The sequence below is a fragment of the Octopus sinensis genome, linkage group LG8, assembly GCF_006345805.1.
Source record: "Octopus sinensis linkage group LG8, ASM634580v1, whole genome shotgun sequence".
Lineage (NCBI taxonomy): Eukaryota > Metazoa > Mollusca > Cephalopoda > Octopoda > Octopodidae > Octopus > Octopus sinensis.
The window spans coordinates 1,524,840-1,550,293 of record NC_043004.1 but is presented as its reverse complement, the minus strand read 5'-3'; the positions used below and the strand labels follow the sequence as shown (position 1 = coordinate 1,550,293).

General features: G+C 36.1%; 1 protein-coding gene across 1 annotated transcript; it reads right to left on the bottom strand.

The window, feature by feature from the left end:
- Positions 1 to 401: 401 nt before the first annotated feature.
- On the bottom strand, positions 402 to 19,673 carry LOC118764403. Its single transcript, XM_036505177.1, has 2 exons — positions 19,615 to 19,673; positions 402 to 1,780 (listed from the first exon to the last, which is right to left on the bottom strand). Exon 2 carries the CDS (start codon positions 1,754 to 1,756, stop codon positions 446 to 448), a length of 1,311 nt encoding a protein of 436 aa, XP_036361070.1. The 5' UTR covers positions 1,757 to 1,780; positions 19,615 to 19,673; the 3' UTR covers positions 402 to 445.
- Positions 19,674 to 25,454: the final 5,781 nt, after the last annotated feature.

The following is a 25,454-nucleotide window of genomic DNA, read 5'->3' as shown; positions in this document are numbered from 1 at the left end:
CTACATTAGTATATATGTGCGTACATACAATGCTCTTCGCTATCTCGTGCATGGTTGTGTGCCATTTGCTTGTTAATTATAAAAAGCTCCTCGATTCATCTATTCGTCAATATTTAGGATATTTCCTAGATCTGCTATAGAACTCTTATGGTGGCAAAACTCACAGTATATCATTTATTGTAAGGAAATATGGTCTTCTCATCGTACATTGCGTATGGCTTTGTCCTACACTAAAATATATTATGCATTTCCACCAATAATGTAGTTTGGATTTTCAGATTTTTTTTTGATTTTTTTTTTGCTCGACTCATGATAAGATTCGGAATATGTAAAAATAAAGATGCAAACTCTGAAACAAAGAATTCCTGTGAATTATATATTGTCAGAAATAAATGCTGGAAAAATTGACTGATGTTAACTTTTATTTATTGTAATTTTTCATTTTCTATGGCTTAGAATTGAAATCACGAATCACTCGTACAGTCACTGCTTGAGAACGACACTTTATTACTCTTTTCCTTCTTCTGAATTCTTCTTCCCTATCAATCCATTCTAAATTCTGCTTCTCTATTAATCCAGGTTTTGAACGGCAAATCTGAGATTTATACATACTATTTGACAATATATTGTTTGAATTTCTTAAATAAAACTTATCTATTTTGCAAAATTTATACGATTGTTCATTCCCATAGTAAGATTTCTGCGCGCTGGTTTGTCCTCGGTCATGGTCCACTCTTTGAACGTACACCACATTGATGTCTTTAGACTCATTTGGTAACTCGATTACTTCGCTTTCTGTTGAAGGCTTGTTCACAAAAACATTGCTGCTTTTTTTCATAAGGGACTCTTTAATAATGCTTGCCATGCTGATTACTTCATTTTGACGATCAGAATCAGGCAATTGTTTAAATCTTTTCGGAAAAAGCACTGATAAAAGTTGGCCAAAGGGACGCATGTATCCTTGCCAGCGGATTTCGGTTAGGTTTCTTCTCCTGAAGAGATCTCTAAAACTTGCGGATTCTTTATCTTGCCCAAGTATATACATAATAATGGTATCTAATATTAGTGGAATTACCGACGGTTCTGATATATCTTCAATGAGTTTTTGAAGTACATCATATGCTAATATACTCTGATCATAAGTCATTAACTGACAGCATTCTCGTAATTTTCCTCGGTCGAATCTGTTCAGTCGTGGAATATTTTTTCTGTCAAATAACCAAGAATAATCAACTTTAGTCCGACGCTTAAATTTGAAATTATTCTTGCTATTCCTGCTAACGCATTCTTTAGAATTTTCCCAATTAGCACAGCCCGATTCTTGTATATTATCCAGCTGGTTATATTCTATTTGTGTTTTTGCGGGGAATTTGTCGGCAGAAATGATTTCTTTCTGGAACGTTTCGTTTTCACAAGCCAATTCGTTCTTATTACAACTGGAATGCTTTCTCCTTTCTCTCACATTTGTGGCTCGAACACTGCGTGCATCACACAGATTTTTAGTTTTGTAATAAACAGCAGAATCATTAGTATTCAAGTTATCGCAATAGCTGTAACTGTCAGAGCTGTGTTCGCTATTTTCATTAGACTCAATTTCATAGCGATGGCTGGCAGTTTCAGTTTTATTTGATAATTCCTCCATTTTCTCTGTGACGAGAAGTATGAACGCGTTCGCTGCATTGTAATCTTTATCAAATGACCTTTTATAATGCTTTGTATTTCGCTTGGTAAAAAACTTCGTCATGGATTGAAGCATGTTGCAATCGCCTTCAAACTTAACCTAAACAAAACAAATGTAAAAATCTGTTAGCAATGAAACAATCTAAACATGAAGAAAACATATACACAGAATGCTATGATAAAGGCTATGGCTTCAAATGAAATACTGTGTTTCATTTATAAAGTTCTAATTTCAAGTTATTCTGAGATTGGCCTTTCAGTTCATCTCTCCTGAGAAGTTAAAATACAAGCTGGTGTATGATAAATGCTGTAGACGATCCGATTCATTTCATACATCGTGAAAACATATGAAAGGCTGAGCACGGAAAGCAAGTAGGAAGAACTGTATTACAGTTTTTAATTGTTTACTTATTCTTGGTTCAAATCTTACCGAAGCTGGTAAATAGTAGAAATTACTATATTGATTAGATATATTTTTCTATTAAAAACAAAATGCTTAAAGCGAAATAAATAGGTATTTTTTTTGTTTCATTAAGTAGCTTCAGTTAGTCTACATTACTCCGTAAGAAGTATAAGGCTGGTTTTCCGGTTTCTCTGGATGGGGCTTCGGTCCATCGCAGGGTTATTATTTACAGCTGAGTAGTCTGGAGCAGAGTGAAATGAAGTGTTTTGCTCAAGAACACAATGCACTTCCTGGTCTGGGAATCGTACTCACGATCTAGCAATCGCGAGTGCAACACCTTGACCACTGCTCCACAAGCCTTCACCTAAGTAGCTTTATTGAAGGACATTTGGAATTTTTTTTAGCAGTTTTAATGAGGAAATGCTCCAATACTAAAATGGTCCAAGTATGCACTTTAAAAAATATACTGTGGTTTTTAGCCATTTTTCCCTATGGACCAATCTGATCTCTATTTTTACTTTACTGGACCATCATGGCCATTCGATGTTTTAAAAAAGCCTATTGGTTTTTTTTTAATAATGAGATATAATGAGGAATTGTATTAGAAAATAGTTTAAATATTTCGTGAATTGAATAAATATAACCAATCTCTTGCATATAAATTTTAACGACAAAATTTTATATGGAACTCTGTTGAGAACCACTGATATAGACAATGATACTGTCCTCCACATACAGGAGAACTTCCAGATGACCACCAATGGCAAGCCATCTTTGCCAACAACCATTCAACGTGTTATAGGTTGCATACTGTTGTTGTTGTTGTTGTTGTTGTCATTCCTCTTCTTGTAGTTAAAGTCAGCTCGAAAAAGTATTTTTCGTATGGAATTTGCTGTTAGTGCATGGACTATTTTTCTAACACAATTTTATTTTACCAATTTTTTTTGTCATGAAAATACGTTTTAAAGGGCAAATTTATTTTATTTCATAGACTTTTACCAAAATAGCAATTAAAAATAACTCTTCCTTGTCGCTTTCTTCCACCACCACACAACTCCACTGCGGTAGAAGTAACCAAAAGCGTACTAGAAGCAGCAGTAACAAAACAGCAAAAAGAACAGGAGTGACGATGTGTGAGACAGAGAAGCAAGACAGCGGCAAGAAAATCGCCGTCCTCCCCGTGTGAGAGAGAAATTCATTACCACCATTCTTTTCTACTCTAGGCGCAAAGCCCGAAATTTTGGGATTAGATCGAAACCAGTACGCAACTGGTACTAAATTTATTGACAGCGAAAGCATGAAAAGCAAAGTCGACCTCGGCGGAATTCGGACTCAGAACGTAAAGACAAAAGAAACACTGCTAAGCATTTCGCCCGGCGTGCTAACGTTTCTGCCAGCAAAAGCTTTTTTTTTTTGGTATTTTCTGTAGTTTTTGTCTCCCTCCCTTTTCTCTTGTTTTATTTTATTTTACTTTTAGTTGGTGTAAATCGTGATTGATTTCGTTAAGAGTTAAGAGACCCATTCTTTTATTTTCCATCTTTTTCTCTATATCTCTGTTCCGTAATATTTGCTTGGGTGTTGACACTTCTGTTTGGGTGGGTTTAAGAGAGTATCTATTTTCCTTTGTAACAACATCGGCCGCTTTATATCTCATTTCATTTCACTTGTTAAGGCTGAATTTGAATCTGTTTCATATAAATTCACGATGGCGAAGTCTATATTTCTGTTCTTGCTATTTTAATGTTGAATCTATAATTGATAAGTTATTTCCTTGGTCCTTAGGAGGATCTGTGGCCCTTAATTTATAAATTATACTTAACTTTAGAATCTCGGAGTCATGCTTTTTACCTTTAGAATTTTCTCTTCTAATCCATGAAGTCCCAGAGTACTTAAATTTCTGAATATTACTTTTAAATTTTTACAGATTTTTGAATATAGGTTAAAATGAATAAAGTAATTATTAAAACTCCTTTATTTCAAGTAGAAATGGAAATACTCTGTGTCCTATTTATAGGACACAGAGACAATGTGATATAACTTATTTAATGTTCTCATTTAATGTCCTATTTATAGGACAGTGAGACTTAATGGGTTAAGGCGGCGAGCTGGCAGAAACGTTCGCACGCCGGGCGAAATGCGTAGCCGTATTTCGTCTGCCGTTACGTTCTGAGTTCAAATTCCGCCGAGGTCGACTTTGCCTTTCATCCTTTCGGGGTCGATAAATTAAGTACCAGTTACGCACTGGGGTCGATGTAATCAACTTAATCCGTTTGTCTGTCCTTGTTTGTCCGCTCTGTGTTTAGCCCCTTGTGGGTAGTAAAGAAATAAATATTAATTTTGTCTGCCGTTACGTTCTGAGTTCAAATTCCACCGAGGTCGACTTTGCCTTTCATCCATCCGGGGTCGATAAATTAAGTACCAGTTACGCACTGGGGTCGATGTAATCGACTTAATCCGTTTGTCTGTCCTTGTTTTTTCCCATCTGTGTTTAGCCCCTTGTGGGTAGTAAAGAAATAGGTATTTCGTCTATCTTTACGTTCTGAGTTCAAATTCCGCCGAGGTCGACTGGGCCTTTCATCCTTTCGAGGTGGATAAATTAAGTACCAATTGCGTACGGAGGTGGGGTCGATCTAATCGACAGGTTCGCTCCCCCAAAATTTCGGGCCTTGTACCTAGAGTAGAAAAGAATTCCCTCTTTTTAAACCTTCCTCACATTTCCATTTATTTATATTTTCGTTTGTTTTTATTTAGTTTTTATTGGTCAATATCATTCCGTTCTAGGATTTAGGTTCCTCTTATTTTGTTATTTGTTTCGTTTTTGTTGTTATATCTTACTTCTATCTTCAGAGATTACGTTCTCAATGTTTTATAATTGTTAAGTGTTTTGCGATCATTATTTGCGTTTTCCATCGTATATTCTTCTTTAAGATGTTGATCTTTTATAATGCTTTGTATTTCACTTGGTAAAAAACTTCGTCAGGTAAATTATGGGGCAACGATTCAGCTTTCTTGCATATTGAACATACCCCTCTGTCCTTCCCGCCTCCTCCTCCTCCTCTTCCTCTGCTTCTTCTTCTTCTTCTTCTTCTTCTTATTATTATTATTATTATTATTATTATTATTATTATTATTATTATTATTATTGAGTGATAAAGCCGTGCATGCCATCAAAGTGACGCTGGGGTAAAAATATACGAAGCCCAATATACCCATTATGACTATCCGCCTGATAAGGTTACACAAGGCACATGCATCACAACCATATGTGCGCGACATGGTGATCTCACATCAAGATAAACAGCGCATGACCTTGCATTTAGATCTTTTAATTTCTGTTTGTTTTTCCCCCCTTATTTTGAGAATATAAACTTTACTGGGGTCAGTGACACATCTAGATATCGGTTATTTCCTCCTAATTTTATATGAATATACTGTAATTATATTATCGACAGCGTACCGTCGTAAAACATGCATGTCGAGTATAAAACATTATCTTTTGAGTAGGAACACCCGTAAGGGGTGCAGTTTCTTTTCAAGACTCGAGGAGTAAAATCCGATCCTTTATTTGGATTATCATCATTTTCGTCTGATACAGATTTTTTGTTTCTCTTGTTGCTGCTGAAGTCAATAACCTGATTTTTCGTACATTTTCCCTAATACACATTGCCCTTAATTGGGGAACAGGTACATTGAATTACCTTCAATAGCGCAATTTTTATTTGAATTATTTGATATACTTTGCGTTTGAAGCTGGTCTTCTGTTGATATGGACTGTTCTTTTATAGCCATATTTACAAATAATTTTAGAAAGCTGGATTCTATAAAAACTTGTTGCTTTATTTTTTATGGAGTAAATATCAATAAATTTTATACACTTTTCCCGAAGTAGTTGTCTGACAGGATTTCCTGACATTTTCCGTTTCATTCATTGATCTTTATCTGTTGGTACGGGTAAATTATGGGGCAACTATTCAGCTTTCCTGCATATGAAACACACCCTGCTGTCCTTCCCGCCTCCTCTTCTTTCTCTTCTTCTTCTTCTTCCTCCTCTTCTTCTTCTTATCATTATTATTATTGAGTGAAAGAGCCTGTGCATGCCATCAAAGTGACACTGGGGTAAAATATAAGAAGCTCAGTATACCCATCATGACTACCCGTCTGAAAAGAGTAAACCAGGCACATGCATCACAACCATGTGTGCGCGACAGGGTGATCTCATATCAAGATAAACAGCACATGACCTTGCAGGTGGGGACCCAGTTAGAATTTTCTTCAGGTTCAGTAGCCCATCCCGCATAAATGGCTTTGAAATAAAGGCTGTTTAAGGATGTTAAACAAAACACCTAGGTTTCCAAAGATGAATTATTCAAACTCCAAAGAATTCCTCTCAACACGTGACTATGATGCTCCCCCACTACTTCTGCTCGTGATCGGAGATGCATATATCGTCAGCCACCGAAGGACATGCTCAACATATTTGTGGTATTGAGCAGAATGTTTGCTGTAGCCCATCTTTTATACCAAGACAAAACAATGTACATGACAACACTTCCAATCAGTTAAGATCAGAAGCCATGAGAGCCACTGCCTCTTACAGCATCACGGTATTTATTATTATTGTTATTATTATTATTTAGACAGTAACCTGACATACGCACAAAATGCAGCGTTTTGTCTGTCTTTATGTTCTGAGTTCAAATTCTGCCGAGGTCGACTTTGCCTTTTATCCATTCGGGGCTTGATAAAATAAGTACCAGCCGAGTATTGGAGTCAATGCAGTCGACTTACTTCCTCCCCGAAATTGCTGGCTTTGGGCCAAAATTTGAAACCATTATTATTATTATTATGAGAGCAGCGAGCTGGCGGAATCTTTAGCACGCCGGGCTTAAATGCTTGGCGACATATCGTCCGTCGCTACGTTCTGAGTTCAAATTCTGCCGAAGTCGACTTTTTGCCTTTCATTATTTAAGAGTCGATGAAATAAATACCAGTCGATGTAATCAACTACCCATCCAACAAAATTTCAAGACTTGTGCCTATAATAGAAAGGATTATTATAATTATTAAGGCAGTGAGCCGGCATAATATATAAGAGTGGATAAATTAAGCACCAGTTGTGTACTGGGGTCGATCTAATCGACTGAACCCCTCACTAAAAATTTCGGACCTTGTGCCTTGAGTAGAAAAGAAAATAAAGAGTGCATAAAAAACGCTTAATGATATTTCTCCCGGCTTTTTACGTTTCATTTTCAAATTCCGTCGAGGTCGACTTTGCCATTTATCTTTACGGGGTCGATAAATTAAGTACCAGTTGAACACTGGGGTCGATGTAATAAACTCGTTCCCTCCTGCAAAGTTTCAAGCCTTTCGCCTATAGTAGAAAGGATTATTAATCGGGTGGTAGAATCGGATGGTACAATCGTGAGAAAATGCCTTGCGCTATATTCTCCGTCTCTTTATGTTCCGGGTTCAAATCCCACTGAGGTGAACATTACCTTTCACTTTCTAGGGTCGAGAAAATAAAAAAACTTAAGAACTATTTAGAAATTTTAGTGACCTATTGCGATGATAATGAAATTGAAACATGGCAGTGAAACTCTTTTTCGGAAGAAACAAAGAAAGCAGTAATTTGCTGAAATTCCAAAATGAAACAAAAGGCTTTTAATTTTGAGAAAAGAAGTTAACGAAATTGGTAAAAGTTCTCTAAATTGTTAAAATGTCCCGAGAAGTTAGTGTGTGTGTGTGTGTGTGTGTGTGGTGTGTGTGTGTGTGTGTGTGATTTCTAGCTTTTGTCTAAGAAATAGCTAGCATAGGAATTGGTTGTCTCGGGGAAACAGAAGGATGCATATAACCATGGTGCAGCGCATTGGGATGGAACCCAGAATCAAACATGTACAAAAATAAAACCTCCTAATCGGAGAGTTCTGCTTGCGCCTATAAACCTTCGTTATTATTTAGCAGTTTCTCATTAGGTTTTGAGGCCGCCAGTGGAGGCTAACCGGTATATTATAATACAAGGCGGTGAGCTGGCTGAATCGTTAGCACGCCGGGCGAAATGCCTAGCGGTATTTCGTCTGCGTTACGTTGTGAGTTCAAATTCCGCCGAGGTCGACTTTGCCTTTCATCCTTTCGGGGTCGATAAATTAAGTACCGGTTACGCACTGTGGTCGATGTAATCGACTTAATACCTATGTCTGTCCTTGTTTGTCCCCTCTGTGTTTAGCCCCTTGTGGGTAATAAAGAAATAGGTATATTATAATACAGATTATAAAATAATCAAAGTTGCTACTTCTAAAATCTATATAAGAGATATAAGTAGTAACTCTACTGAAAATTAATGATTGTCACCACTTCAACGTGGTTGATCTGCAGAGAAATATGTTACTACTTCTTTTAACCCTAGAAAGACACCTCCTTCTGCTGGTTAACGACACAATATCTTGTCCGATATATTGTAAACAAGGGAGCGAATACCTCCCATCTAGCAACAACAAAACTAGTAGACCAGCTGGTTTCAGGGTCTCAACCTTCGTCAGTTCTGGTACACCTGTCTGCTAATTATGATATAGCGCAAATTGTAATATAGATACACTCTTTTGCTCTTTTACTTGTTTCAGTCATTTGACTGCAGTCATGCCTGAGCACCAACTTTAGTCGAATAAGTCGACCCCAGGACCTATTATTTGTAAGCGTAGCGCTTATTTTATCGGGCTGTTTTTTGCCGAACCGCTAAGTTACCAGGACGTAAATACACCAAACTTCAGTTGTCAAGCGGTGATGGCGGGGACAAACACAGACACATATATACATATACATGCATATATATATATATACGATGGGCTGCTTCAAGATGGCGGGGACAAACACAGACACATATATACATATACATGCATATATATATATATATACGATGGGGTGCTTCAAGTTTCCGTCTACCAAATCTACTCACAAGGCTTTGGTCGACCCGAGTCTATAGTAGAAGACATTTGTCCAAGGTGCCATGCAGTGGGACTGAACCTTGATCCGTGTGGTTGGGAAGCAAGCTTCTTACCACGCACCCACTCCTGTACCTATGTAGTTATATAATATAGATTATATAGAGAGATATACTTTATTCTGCATAAAATGTTACCTGATATCAGCCATCGGATACTGCGAAATAATATATTTTGCGCTATCGTATGATATCTAAATGAAAAGCCAATACGAAAAGTGGCAATCCAGAAATATGGTTGAATATAAGTTCGCACCTTTGTAGGAAATATTATGACTGTGATTGTTTGTTATCTTATAGTTTCATTTCGAAATACTGAAGGAAATCGTGTTGGATTCCAATGATACAAACAGTAACCATTAAACGAAATAAAACGCGTTGCGTCTTAATATTGTCAAGGTAAAGTACTTTCTTTGTGTTGATGGTTGATGTACCTATTGTACCAACGAAAGAGACCATGTGTCTACTCTATAAATTGATGGCGTTGAACACATTTGATAATAGATATAAAATATGCCAGGATTAACTTAACTGTTCATTTCAATGCAGATAGCGTCTCTGACCTTTTATTCAATAAACAATTTCATACATCTGCTCTAACCAGTGTGTAGTCTTGTATATTTACACGGCGATTTTTTAGTCAATACCTGAGCAACCAGAATGAAATTCATGTCTTGCTGGTGAGTTTTAAATAAAATATATCCAGAGTTATCTCCCGTTACCAACTGAAATAACTCCAGCACTATTCGGCTTTAGTCAATATTACTATTATTGTTATCAGTCAAAATGTACAAACGAATATTGATTTTTTTTTTCATCACTGCATAATCATAATTAGATTTCGATAAACCCAGCTGTGAAACGAATTTAATCCATCCATGGGTGCATTCTTTATTATATTTTATGACTGGTTCTATTGGTTTGGTAAATCACCGAACAGAACCGCAGCTATAATAATGTTGCCATTGATTATATTTTACATTTAAATATATATTTTTTAATAGGAACCCTATCGAAGAATATATTGGAACGGAAATAAATGTATTCAGAGTAAAGAATGGTATTTCTTCAAGAGATATTTATTTCCTTACAGACCTTATTCCTACCATGTAAAACTGACACAATACTTTTATCGACATGAAAAATAAATAACTCGAAAAATTTTCTTGGTTAAAACTAAAGAATTTTGTTTTAAAAAAAGTGGCATCATCAGTCATTATTATCGAAGTTTAAATGAACAAAGCAACTATCACTTCTCTTTTATTTATCAAAATGTTTACTCTAGTTGTTTCTTCCACTTGCTAGTCTATGTGAAATGTAGTTACGCTTCGGTCCCTCAAGTCCAAGTTACATTATGCAAATTTAACTCATTAATCATCAAATTTTGTTAAAATTCCACCAGGGAATATTGCTAATGTGTTTAGAGAATTCGGGCACGCAAAAATTTACGATGCATACTAATTATAAAAGCAAAGTTAATAATTTATTACTAATGCTACAATCGTTGATGATGGTAAATTATCGAAGAGTTCCATTTGTTGCTTTTTCTCTATTCTTTCTTTTTATTTTTTTTTACTTATTCTTTTAGAGGAGAAGTGGAATTTCTGGAGAGGAAAAAAAAGCAACAATTACTGTAATGGGGTGGGCCTCATAGTTTGTGATGACAGTGATAAACTTGTAAAGTATTTCCTGATGCTAATAGTGGTTTGTAGATATTTTAGCCATGGTTTCTAAGACATAAAATAAGATCACACAGAGCTGAACATACATACATACATACATACATACATACATACATACATACCCACACACACATGCACGCTCATACATATATTTATACGTATATATAGATATATATATGTATTTACATGCATTCATACATGCACTCACACACATGTATATATACGTATCTATCTATCTCCCTCTTACTCTCTCTATCTCTCTCTACATATCTACATATACATACATTCATATATATATGCATATATATATATATATATATATACATACATACATATATAACCCAAAGCTTAAAAGGAATTAGCAGAAGAAACCTCAAGAACAACATTGGGGCTGCTAAGAAAACCAGTAGCTGGGTGTGGCTGAAAGCGATGAGAAGCGGGACGGTAGAGCGCCGCTACGACACATGCATTGGTTTCACCTATCTTGGCCAAGTCGCCAGCATTGCACACACATACATACCCATATATATGTAGGCATATTTACATTTATATGTAGATAGATAAATAGATAGATAGATAGATAGATAGATAGATAGATAGATAGATAGATAGATAGATAGATACATACATACATACATAGATACATACATAGATAGATAGATAGATAGATAGATAGATAGATAGATAGATAGATAGATAGATAGATAGATACATAGATACATAGATACACATACATATACATACATGTATAATACATATATATGTATTTACATATATGCATACATACATACATGCATGCATACGTACATACATGCATACATACGTACATGCATACAGCCGAATAAGATAAGTTGGACCTCAGAACTCACTGTAATCAATAACATAGTGGCCCACAATGTGTTTGCAGACCCAGTACTCATACCAACATTTGGGTTGCTTAATTAGACGCTTGATAAGATCCGAGCCATTGATGTGAAAACCCGAAAAATACTAACAAGCACACGTTATTTTCCACTTAAAAATACTGACGTAGACGGCCCATACCTAAAACGAAAACAAGGCGGCATAGGCTTAACATCGATCCGAAATGCCTTTGAATATCGCATCATATCCCTTCGGTAATATCTTTTAACCACCAACTGTCGAAATGCATCCCTTGACTACGTTTATATACACGAGGCTGATAACATCACAAGTCTTGGAAGGTAGCTCCTTGAGCAACAGGCTTTGTCTGATAACCTAGAATACATGCCCAAAGAAGTCGCACGACTCTACCACAACGTATCAGCAGATGAAAGGATGAGCCTATATGAGCAGAAGACTATGCATGTATATATTAGTAGAAAGCTTCGTGATGATAGTAACATCGATCATCAAAGGAGTTTATTATGGACCAATAGCCGGATTACTAACTCCCACTTTAAAGAGAATGCGTTTCCAATCCAGGAATAGGAAATATCAACCAAGTACCTGATGTACAAAAGGGATAGAGATGCAGGTAAAGCCGTAAAATGTGACAACATATGCAGACTTTGTGGAGTTCACACTGAAGATATCACACACAACATAGGCAGTTATCCGAAAATGTCATCACGGTATTATCTACAAATGAGACATGATGTTGAAACTAGGACACTCTATAATGAAATCCATCGGAAGGATAATCCCGAGGACAAAGAAATAAGACCCACAATATGGTAGAAACCATTGCCACTCATAATAAAAAGGAGTACTGGTGGAATGTGCCAGTGAAGACCTCAATAAGATGCGTTCACAACAGACCTGATATAATAATTTGGGATAGAGAAGAGAAACTGTGCACAGTTGTGGTAATTAGCTGCCCAGCGGATGTTAACATAAAGCTGAAGATCAGAGAAAAAGGAAATACCTATGCTGAACTATTAAGAAATCTGCAGTTTTCAATCCACATTACAAGTTCAGGTTTATACCTGTAATTATTGAGGCCCTGTAATCGTAAGAAATTAGACATCTCAAAACCAGAAAGGAGAACGCTAATTCGAAGACTACAGATTCAATCAATGACTGGAACTGTAAAAGTGTGTAAAAATTTTCCAGAAGTTTATCATTCAAGTATATAATAGCATGTCTAGATATGCAACTATATGCATGAGAATACATAAATAAAACATACATATATACATACATAAATTCACACACACACACACACACAAACGCGCGCGCACACACACATACACACACTCATATATATATACACATATATTATATATATATATATATATATATATATATATATAGGAGTGATGTTCTGTTGCCAATGATAAGATAGTTGGAAGTAAAATAGGCGAATAAAGGCGAAAGAGATTTGCCTCAGATCAACTTCATTCCAAAGTTGAACACATTTCACACACTTCTACAATTTTTTATATGTATGTGTGTGTGTGTGTGTGTGTGTGTGTGTGTGTGTGTGTGTGTGTGTGTGTGTATGTATGTATGTATATTTAAGAGATGAGTGATTATGTACATATGACGGATATTTGTCCTTATCTTGTTTATTCTTAACACAACGTTTCGGCTGATATACCCTCCAGCCTTCATCAGGTGTCTTGGGGAAATTTCGAAACAGAGTTCTCATTCCTAAGGTATTTTTGAATGTTATTATTATTATTATTATTATTATTATTATTATATTATTATTATTATTATTATCATCATCATCATCATCATTATTGTTAATATTATTCAGGTCACTGCTTGGATTCGAACTCGGAATCTTGGGGTTAGTAGCCAGCGTTCTTAACCACTACAGCATATACCTACGGTTCCAAGCAGTGACCTGAATAAGAATAATAAGAAGAAGAAATAACGAAGCAGAGGAGAGGAATGTTGAACCACAAGCATTGACTGAAAGGCGACCATCTGCCGAAACCACTCAAGAGCCCGAAGAAAAAGGAAAATATAATGACCCTAGAAAAACAGACATGAAAATGATGTCGAAACAGAATTTGAAGACCACATATTTGCTGAACAACACTGAAAATCTATCATTGAAATGAAGCAGTAAGTTCTGAATGAGCTCGCATTTGTAGGGCATACGAATATGAATGATAGGGAACCACTCCATAAACTCTCAAATGCACATCAACATAAAACACAAATAAAAAATGGCAACTGCGTGACACAAATCTTATAACAACTAAAACCTGATCTTAATAAGTTAAATGAAATTATAAGGTAATCTGTTGCTAAGGTAATCGGAAGACGCTGTTTAACACCCAAAAAGCCAACAATACAAAATTCGAAAAGAATATCAAACTGGAGGAGTAGAATTGAACCTGAGATTGAATCATTGCGAAGGGAGATATCAATATTAACTGAGCTAATCTCTGGAAATGATGTAAGATCAAGAAAAGGCAGGAAGATTGTGAGAAAATATGGACACTCAACAAGAGAAGAACTAATGTCAACGAAAGAAACACTTAAACAAAAAGTTCAAGCAAAAGCTCAGAGAATACGCAGATTTGAGAAAAGAATGAAATACTACAAGCAAAATAAGACGTTCAAATCCAATGACAAATCATTTTACAGGGAAATAGGGAAAGAAAAAAATAACCATTGAAAATACACTCCTAATGGAAGAAGTTGAGTATTCCTTGCGATCACAATATAGCGGCGAAAGAATTTGACAAGATCAGTAAATATAATAGAAATTGAAAAAATGTGGCATCTCAAGGCGACTACAGTGCCAGTGATTGTAGGATCTCTAGGAATGATAAAAAAAAGTTACTGAAACCTATTTGAAAATGATACCAGGCTTACCATCCCTACAGGAGGTGCAAAAAGTCGTGTTAACTGGAACGACTCATGTACTGAGAAGAGCATCATCGCTGTGAAAACAACATCCATTCATGAAATTATTCATTTATTAATTTTTTTAAAATACATATTTTACCTGTGAATTTGCGTGTGTAGTCTGGGAATGCATACAATGAGCTTCTCTGCCCTAGGTGTACGGAAAATACTCGGTGAGAAATGGATGAAAATTTGAAGAAAGAAGAAAAAACAATAATAATAATAATAATAATAACATTGAAAAATACCTTAGGAATGAGAATCCGGGTTCGAAATTTCCCCAAAACACCTGATGAAGGCTGGAGGGTATAGCAGCTGAAACGCGTTAACAACAAACAAGTTGAGGACAAATATCCGTCAAATGTATATAATGTATGTATGTATGTATGTATGTATGTATGTATGTATGTATGTATGTATGTACGTACGTACGTATGTATGCATGTATACATGTATGTAGGTATGTATATTTCCCTATATCCGTGGGTATGCGTTTATATTGAATGTTTTGTATTGATACATTTTGAATGTACGGGTTTCTCTGAGTTTCTTCTCTAGATTTCAGCCTTTGAATTCATAACCATGGTACATTTATATACAGACGGATCATATACGCAGTGCCATAAATATATAAGAATTGCGAAGGTCTATCACTTTAAAGCAAAAACAAAACTACCAATGGACAGGAATAAACTCTTAGAGTCGTATATAACATGTTTAAAAAGCTCAATGCTCAGCAAATTTAAACAAACCGGGTAAAATCGAAACATTACAAATGAAGAGGAAAGATAACAAAAACATCGTTGGGTGTACAACCGTATCAGAGAGAGAGACAGACAGACAGATAGAGAGATAGAAAGAGATAGATAGAGAGAGAGAGACAGAGAGAGAGAGATTGGGTACTTGTTGTTATTGTGATGCTCAGGATTTGCCCTAGCTGGAGTTTCCCCAGTATCAGGAAGACTGCATCAATTATGTTATCACATATTTTGCATACTCCGTATACTTTTATCGCATTTCACTGCCTTTTCCATTTCTTTCGCCCCATCCTTTATGTAAATCCCCGCATAAATTTCTGTCTGTCATTGTGATGCCCCTCTGGCTAATAAAAGATTTTTTTTTTTTACTTGTTTCAGTCATTTGACTGCTGCCATGCTGGAGCACCGCCTTTAGTCGAGCAACTCGACCCCGGGACTTATTCTTTGTAAGCCCAGTACTTATTCTATCGGTCTCTTTTTGCCGAACCGCTAAGTGACGGGGACGTAAACACACTAGCATCGGTTGTCAAGCAATGCTAGCGGGACAAACACAGACACACAAACATATACACATACACACATATATATGTATATACATATATACGACAGGCTTCTTTCAGTTTCCGTCTACCAAATCCACTCACAAGGCATTGGTCGGCCCGGGGCTATAGCAGAAGACACTTGCTCAAGATGCCACGCAGTGGGATTGAACCCGGAACCATGTGGTTGGTAAGCAAGCTACTTACCACACAGCCACTCCTGCGCCTATATTATTGTTATTGTTATTATAACTGCAACAAAATTTGCATAGAAAATTAAAATCGTACATGCAACAAACCTTCTTTTCCAAACACTTGGCTATATATCATACTATGTTATATTTGAAAATAACCCGACTAAAATTATTCCTCAAAGATGTTTACTGAGGTATCCACAATTATGTTTTAAAAAATGCTAACTCATTACCATAATAGTAATCCCATTTACATCTGATAAGATTATATTCTAATAGTTCTATGAACTGTAACTTCCTAACACAAAAAGAATGATCACCAGTATTCGGTGAGTTCTTTCCATTTTAAGACGACAGGGTACAGATTCCCTGCATTTAGGTCACGAAGGCAAGCAATTTTACCTTTGAGCTGTCTCGTAAAATGTAAAGTGATCATGAACATGTTATGCCTGCAATAAGCAAAAGGCATATTGATTTCAAATTTTGTCACAAGGCCAGCTATTTCGAGGGAGGGTCTTAGTCGACGATTACAGCGACCCCAGTGATCAACTTGTATTTATTTTATCGACCCCGAAAAGATAAAAAGCAAAGTCTATATTTCGGACGAATTTGAACTCAGAACCTGAAGACGGACGAAAAGCTTGGCCGCGTTTCCTCCGGCCTGCTAACGATTCTGCCAGCTGACAAACCTAGTTCTTATATAGATATACTTTTCTACTCTGGGCACAAAACTCGAAATTTTGGAGGAGGGAGCCAGTCGATTAGATCGACCTCAGTACACAACTGGTACTTAATTTATCGACACGAAACGATGAAATGCAAAGTCGACCTCGGCAGAATTTGAACTCACAACGTAACGACTGACGAAATACCGGTAAGCATTTCGCCCGGCGTGCTAACGCTTCTGCCAGCTCGCCGCCTTGTTCTTACATAGATATTAAGAACACAGTAGTGATAGTAAAGATTTGGAAAAACAGCGTTTGGATAATCCACACCTAAATGCTAGGATTCACAAAAAAATTTTTAGCAAGTCGAAAAACCACAACAGTTTCATTAACCGTATTGCTCTGGTATAAAATACTGCGACTACTTTGATTAACTGACACGAGAAGGCCAGGTAATGTTTGTTAAATTCAGTCTAATTGATTGGTTTGCTCAACACTTAATACATCAAATAACGGCTGTATACGTCGACATTCTTAGTTTCCTTTTTATTTCTCGCATCATTTCGATGTCTAGCTTTGCTGTTTTACATTGCAAAGCATCATGGACATAAATGTCCAACATAATTTATGCATTAATAAGAAACTATTCTTAAATTTTGTTTTAGTATATGAAAATCTGGGTGTTTGTATATTTATATAAAAACCTAAGTTTAAATTATTTACATTTGATGGATATTTGTCCTCATCTTGTTTGTCGTCAACACAACGTTTCGGCTGATATACCTTCCAGCCTTCATCAGGTGTCTTGGGGTATTTTCGAACCTGGATTCGCATTCCTAATGTATTTTTCGATGTTATTATTATTATTATTATTATTATAATTATTATTATTATTATTAATATTATTATTATTATTATTATGAAGGCTGGAGGGCATATCAGCCGAAACGTAGTGTTAACAAACAAGATGAGGACAAAAATATCCGTCAAATGTAAATAATGTAAATAATGTACATAATTCCTCATCCCTTAAATATAGAACTGTATTATAAAATACTGTTCTTACCTCACAGTGAGAGGTTCAAATTCAGTATCTAATAACCTAGTAACTCATCCCACAAACTATTGTTTAGTTCAAGAAACTATTGTTGTTTCAAGAATTATATCCTTAGATTTAGTATAGAGGGAAAACTGATTGTTTTCCCTCTATACACGGCCATTAAGATTCTTATCCCTTAGTCGTATAACTTATGTTGTAGGGTACATGTATATATATTAAGGGGGTTAACTTCAATAAGTTACACGTAGTATTTTATCGTCTGGACAAGTTCAATTCCATCATAGGCTGATGAATCCCTGCTACTGGTAACTATGTAATTCAGAAGTAATTGCTTATTGGTACCCACTCAAGAGGTGAGTGGGTATCAATGGGATTATAGAACCCAGTGAAATACTTGAACACAGTGATACCGGCCCTTCATTTAGCACTCTCATGTGCAGTCGTGTCGTTCTGAAGGAAGATGCTTTTAAAGCGGCAAAATTTCAGCTTGTGGAACCTTACCTCCAGCTTCGTGTTGTCTACCATCACTTCCGTGTATTGGTAGATAATCCTCTTATAGAAATATAGAAATATGTCGTACTGTGTTCAACTGATATCGCTCACATGTGTATTTCGCTCAATGTACTTGATCTTTTAACCTCGTTTACACACACACTCACACACACACGCATACATACAAACATGCAAATATGTACACACGCATACACAATATATGCGCTCTCACACCTACATACATACATTCGCTGATTCTCAATAAGCCACTACAACATCAGTTGCAGTGACCTAAAGTCTTACTAAGCCTTATCGATAAGAGAAAACCGTCGACATGCACAGCCTTATCTAAAGTGAGTGGATAATTTGATATATAGAATAATTTCTCTGAAGAAGATAGACCAAATACAGTAGATTTTATCTGACTGATACATCGAATACTTATTTAATCGATATTTTAAATTGACCATTCGGGTGATTAGTTGTGGAGAGCCGGACTATCTTTTGCTATCATACACTATAGAAAATGTTTTTATAATCTACTGAAAATGAAAGGCAGTGAGTTTCGCTTTAAATTAACAAGCAAAACGTTGGGATTTCGTTGGATTGGATCATGTAAGATAATAAATATACTTAAGCGATATGTTCGAAGAATATTACTGGTACACATTTCATAGAAGATGAATGCCAGATGATCCAGTCTGGGATTAATGTACGACAGTCAGACATTAAGAGAGACTGTTAAACTACTTCAACGCCGGAAGCTTCAAAACATGGCTGAATTAAGATGCTTAGATGCTTTTATCACTGGTTTTGAAAGGTGGATGTTTGCTAGATGAATTCGGGGTAGAATTCGTGGGGTTAAGTTAAACATTCATAAGAAGTAAAGAGGTAAATGAAATGTTAGATGGTCTTCGGATAAATGTAATGCATATGTTTGCTACGAATGAGGGATGTGAAGAGGTGGGAAACAGAGAGAGAAAAAGTGTGTGTGTGTGTGTGTGTGTGTGTGTGCTTGAGAGAAAGAGGGAGATAGCGACAGAGAAAGACAAGCAATAACAGAAATGCGGACCCTCTCCTTTTCTGTCTCACTTTTTCGGTTAAAAATATTTACCCGAGACATGTTTATGTATGAAGTCAGACAATTCGTAAATTTCATCTTCTAAAAGGTTAGAAACCTAATCTTCTTCATAAAATTATTTAGTTTCTTGAAAATCATATAAGCATTACAAAAAAAGAAACATTTAGAAAGAAATCATTGAAAAATAAAGAATATCTAATGACAAACAAAGTCTCTATATTTGAACACTTCTTACCTCCTGGTGACTGCATAAAGTTTTTGTTGCCGGAAACTCGATACGAATAAAAAAAACATTAAAAGCACTGCCATTATTTAAGTCTCTTATGACGTCATAAACGAAGTCGAAGAAAAATTTAGTTTATTTATAAACTTATTCTATAGAGTTTCTATCTACAGCAGACAGACAGACAGAGATAGAGCTGAGCGCTTAGGAATCTATTTTTATATACATACATACTTGCGTATGTGTGCGTCTGTATCTATTGTGTATATAATTATATATGTATGTATATGTGTGCATGTATATATATTTGTTTATGCATATGTAAGCATATATAGATGCATATGTGTACGCACACACATATATATATATACATATATATATATATATATATATATATATATATATATATATATATATATATTATTATTCACATATATGCATATTCATATACTACGCGCATACAGAGATACTCACACACTCACATACACATTAATATTTATTTATTACTCTATTCTTTTCAGTAGAGAGAGAGAGAGAGATGAAGAGAGAAAGAGAGAAAAAGAGCGTTTGTGTGTGTGCGTGCGTACGCTTCTGTGCGCGTATGTGTATGTGAGCATAATTTTTTCGCTCCTACTTTTCGAACATGCCCCAAATTCCTCTTCTTAGACACTTTTTTGAAAAGCATCAGCAATGTTTGATGCGGCAAATCAGATGCTCAGGCAATCGTGGCTGCACCCGATAATAATTATACATACCATATGGACAAGCAAGTGAGGAAATTACGGATATGTCAATATTTCCTTGCTGCTAATGCACCTGATATTCCTGCAGCCATAACGATTGGCTTAGCGCTTGCTTTTAGTTCCAAAGAGTACAATTCTTGTCTTGCAGTGGACTTATAATTTAAGAGGGCTGAAGAGGATGACCAGCATTTCTCTCTCGTCAAAATGTTAACTAATAAATAATCTCAGACATGTGGATTGACAAAGAATAGCGGCTTAGATAATATGATTCAATCGCAAACAAGGAATCACAAATAAAAGTGAAACCACAACTTTGATTGACTTATCCCACTCTACTATCAATAGGACAATGATTTTTAAGTTCTCATCGACGCAAACATCCTATTAAATCACGTCTACCAGAAAATGTTTCACCGTAAAACAATGAATGACAGTTAAATAATGTTGAAAATATTTTCCCCAAACAAACAACTAAATTTAATGGAAAAATAGGTATCTGCCCTCATACGCAACAAGAACTCTAATAATAATAATAATAATAATAATAATAATAATAATAATAATAATAATAATAAGGTATGCGATAAAGAAGAAAGAAAAGTCGATAGATATGAGTTTAAGCAGTTGTGGTCGATTAAAAAGGTGGCAGGAGTACCAATAATTGTCGGAGCCCTGGGAACAGTGAGTAAAAACTTAGAGAAGTACATGGAACAAATAGGGGCTGCAATAAGGGTGGAGCACTTGCAGAAAATAGCACTGCTTGGAACCGCTCGAATTCTCCGGAAGGTGTTCGAAAAATAAAGTGTGATACCTTAGTTCACTGGTAGTGAGCAGCTGATATCATAGAATATCTCCAGCGTTAGAAGCTGTACAAAGACAATAGAATAATAATAATAATAATATAATAATAATAATAATAATAATAATAATAATAATAATAATAATGCAGTACCAGGCAGTGGCTCTCATGGCTTCTGATCTTAACTGATTGGAAGTGTTATCATGTACATTGTTTTGTCTTGGTATAAAAGATGGGCTACAGCAAATATGCTGCTCAATACCACAGATTTGCTTGTCAGTTGTTTGACCTTAACCAGTTGAGCATGTCCCTTAGTGGCTGACAATATGTGCATCTCTGATCACGAGCAGAAGTAGTGGGGGAGCATCATAGCCATGTGTTGAGAGGGATTCTTTGGGGTTTGGATAATTCACCTCTGGAAACATGGGTGGTTCTTTCAACATCCTTAAACAACCCTTATTCAAGGACCGTTTGAGCGGGATGGGCTACTCAACCTGAAGAAAATTCTAACTGGGCCCCACCTGCAAGGTCATGTGCTGTTTATCTTGATATGAGATCACCATGTCGCGTACATATGGTTGTGATGCATGTGCCTGGTGTACCTTTATCAGACGGGTAGTCATGATGGGTATATTGGGCTTCGTATATTTTACCCCAGTGTCACTTTGATGGCATGCACTGCTCTCTCACTCAATAATAATAATAATATAATAATAATAATAATAATAAGAAGAAGAAGAAGAAGAAGAAGAAGAAGAAGAAGAAGAAGAAGAAGAAGAAGAAGAAGAAGAAGAAGAAGAAGAAGAAGAAGAGAAGAAGAAGAAGAAGAAGAAGAAGAGAAGAAGAAGAAGAAGAAGAAGAAGAAGAAGAAGAAGAAGAAGAAGAAGAAGAAGAGAAGAAGAAGAAGAAGAATTTGGAATAGAGTGCCAAGTATAACTGTAACAAAATGTTTGCCTCCTTGGTACGGCCAGAATAATGAGGGAAGAATTAGATAGCTGAAAAGAACAAATAACACGGTACCGTAGGCTACAGGTAGTAAGCCCGCTACGCATGGAAGACTCCAGGAGTTCCAACAAAATCGGTGATAAAGAGAAAATAATAATAATAATAAAGCCATGACTGTTATGCCCTGTCATGCAGAGGTTTAATCGATATCATCCCTCCTAGTGCTTGACCAGTAGATTATTTTATCGACCCAAGAAGAATGAAAAGCAAAATTGAAAATAGAAGAAAAATGACCCGGAACAAATATTGCTAGACAGCTTTATCCAATGCTCAAACGATTCTGCCAATCTGCAGCCTTAACAAAAAATACACTCCGTTGTTTTTTCAATCATAGCTTTTCAGTAAAGACTGTTTGCCAACATAACATGGCAGTCCTTGCTTAGGACGAATGTTGCTGTAATTTAGCATCATCTCCAGCTGGTTATACGACACGATCTATGTCCTTACAACCAGCTATATGACACGGTCTGTGTCGTATAGCCAGCTGGAGACGATGTCTCCTGGGGCTAAATTACAGCAACATTCATCCTAAACCAGTACTGCCATGTTATGTTGGCAAACAATCTTTACTACAAAGTACTGTTGCTGAATATCTCTCGTTGTGAGATTTGAAAAAAGTAATTTTTTAATTGACAGCTTTTCCGTTCTGATTAAATATGAAGCAAAAACTTTATTCCAAGAGTTGCGACTAATTTATTAACAAGTTGTTTTTTCCTAATTTTAAATAAATTAACTCCAGGTTACAAATAATTGCCTTAATAAGAAGTCTTAACGGTTTACCAGCTAAATGCATATTAACAAATTCTTCTTAGTAAATTTAAATGAAGCAATGGAACATTGATAAGACATGGAGTTCCGTTTTAACTAATGGCTGTTATATTTCGTACTTTCATATTCGTTCATTTCTCATATCGGTCGTACATAACTTATCAACATTATGATTCATCCGATTGATCTACAAGTCTCCATTTTCCTTTCTACGTGTGATTTTACGTGCATGAAATAAATATCAAACACAAGTAATGCGTTTGTAAATCATTGATTGGAGACCAGCAGAAAATGCTTCCTTTATGCAAATCGGTATATCCGATTTTATACCCCACTCCATATCTAATATATAACATATATAAAATACAAAAATAAACTACTATTATTATATTACGCATTAATAATAGCGTACACACACACACACACATGTGTGTGGTCTGATCAATAAGTATCCGGAATGTTGCCATAGTAACGAAGCTAAATCATGCAGAGTGAAGCCGCTTCGGACGGATTGACTTTGAACGCTGATGTGCATACGCATTAAGTTTTAACGTACTAGCTCACTTCCGCTGTTGACGGCAGTGCTTGGAAGGAAAGTGTATAGCGTGTGATTGTCGCATTGACCATAACGGAGAAAGTTGAGCCGAGAACCTGCATCAAAGTTTGCCAAAAGTTTGGTGATACCTGCTCAGAGGCGTACGTAAAGTATTCAAAAGGTTCTCATCATACTCGATACAATCAAGGAGATCTTGTGCAACTGAAACCCGAGTGTTTTTTGGTCAGCTGAAAACAGTTCTGGCACAAACTTGGCAGACACGCGTCTCATACCCAAATCTTCAGTGATAATTGACTGAACTGAACCGTAGCTAATCTACACATCCTCTGATAACTCACGATTTCCCCTCACAGCTGCACGGATATCTGCGATGTTTTTCTCACTTCTGCTGGTTGCAGGTCTCCCAGAACGTTCGTCCCAGAACGGCCATCCTGGAAACGGCTGAACCACTCGTACACTAGTGTACGGCTCATGCACTCCTTACCATACATTTTCTGCAACTTTGCGTAGGCTGATGAGCAGGTGTCGCCATGAAAACTTTTTCTGTCATGGTCAATGCGACGATCTCACGCTACACACTTTCCTTCCAAGCACTGCTTTAACAGCGGAAGTGAGCTAGTAGTAGTAGTAGTAGTAGTAGTAGTAGTAGTAGTAGTAGTAGTAGTAGTAGAAGAAGAAGAAGAAGAAGAAGAAAAACGGGGACTGGGAAGTTATTGACAGCAAATTAATAATCTTCACTTACAGCTGTTTCAGTTAATGCGCATTAAATATTGAATTTATATTTATATGGCCTCAGTATAATATCTTCAGAAGAAAAAAAAATTACCTTTGGATGTTTTACATGTGTTTTTTTTTTTAATATCAGGTCATCCCAAATTTCTATCCGAATTGTTATGTTTAATTGAAATTTAATCATCACCGTACTTTCCCTGATTATCTACGACTTCCTTCCATCTATTTATAAGCTTTTTAATCCCATCAATGTAAAACTCTTTTGCTTTCAAAGTGAAGAACTCTGAACTATCAGTTTCGACCTCCTCCTGGCTTGCGAAAGTTATGTCCCCCAAATGATTCTGTAAACTACGAAACAAATGGTAATCTGAAGGAGCAAGGTCGGGATAATAAGGTGGATGGGGAATTTTTCCCAACCAAGCGCTTCGATCTTCTGTGGTATGATCTTTGCAGTGTTGGATCACTCCTTTTCGATTCACTAAAGCAGGGCTTTTTTTCTTCAAAGCTTGGTTCAAACGCTCTAATTGCTGACAGTAGACTTGAGCATTGATTGTTACATTAGGTGGTAACAATTCAAAGTGAATTACCCCTTTGCAATCCAATCAGATTGAGAGAAGAACCTTTTCCCATGAAATTCCCTTCTTTTGAGCTTTTTCCTTTTTACCAAGCCACTGTTTGCAACGTTTAACATTTCGATAGAAGATCCATTTTGCGTCACCAATCAAAAGCCTATCCAAAAAGGGTGAAATGATTTCGCGAGAATGGAGAGAAGAGCAGATGTCAACTTGGGATTTGCAGTTGCTTTCGGACAATTCATGAGGCGCCCATTTTCCAAGTTTAGGAACCTTTCCAAGTTGTTGAAGATGACGATGAACAGTTGTATGGTTTGAACTAAGCTTTATTGCCAATTCTTCAACTGATAATGCAGGATTTTCTTCAAGTAATGCCTCAAGAAGCTTATTATCAAACTCAACTGGACGTCCTGTCCGATCTTCATCTTCAAGGCTGAAATCTTCACTTCTGAATTTTACAAACCATCTTCTACAAGTTCTTTCATTCCAGCATTCTTTCCCATAAACTGAGTGTATGTTTCGAGTCGCTTCGGCTGCAGAGTTTCCTTTTTTGTACTCATAAAGCATTATGTGCCTTAAATTCTCTTTGGATACTTCCATGTTAGAAAGGGTTTTAATCAAAGAAATTTTAATTCTATTATTCTGTAAAATCATATTTAATTAGTTTAGATGTACAC

What these genes read in the sequence shown, in the direction of transcription:
- LOC118764403 (XM_036505177.1), bottom strand. Translation starts at nt 1,756, where the DNA reads ATGCTTCAATCCATGACGAAGTTTTTTACCAAGCGAAATACAAAGCAT.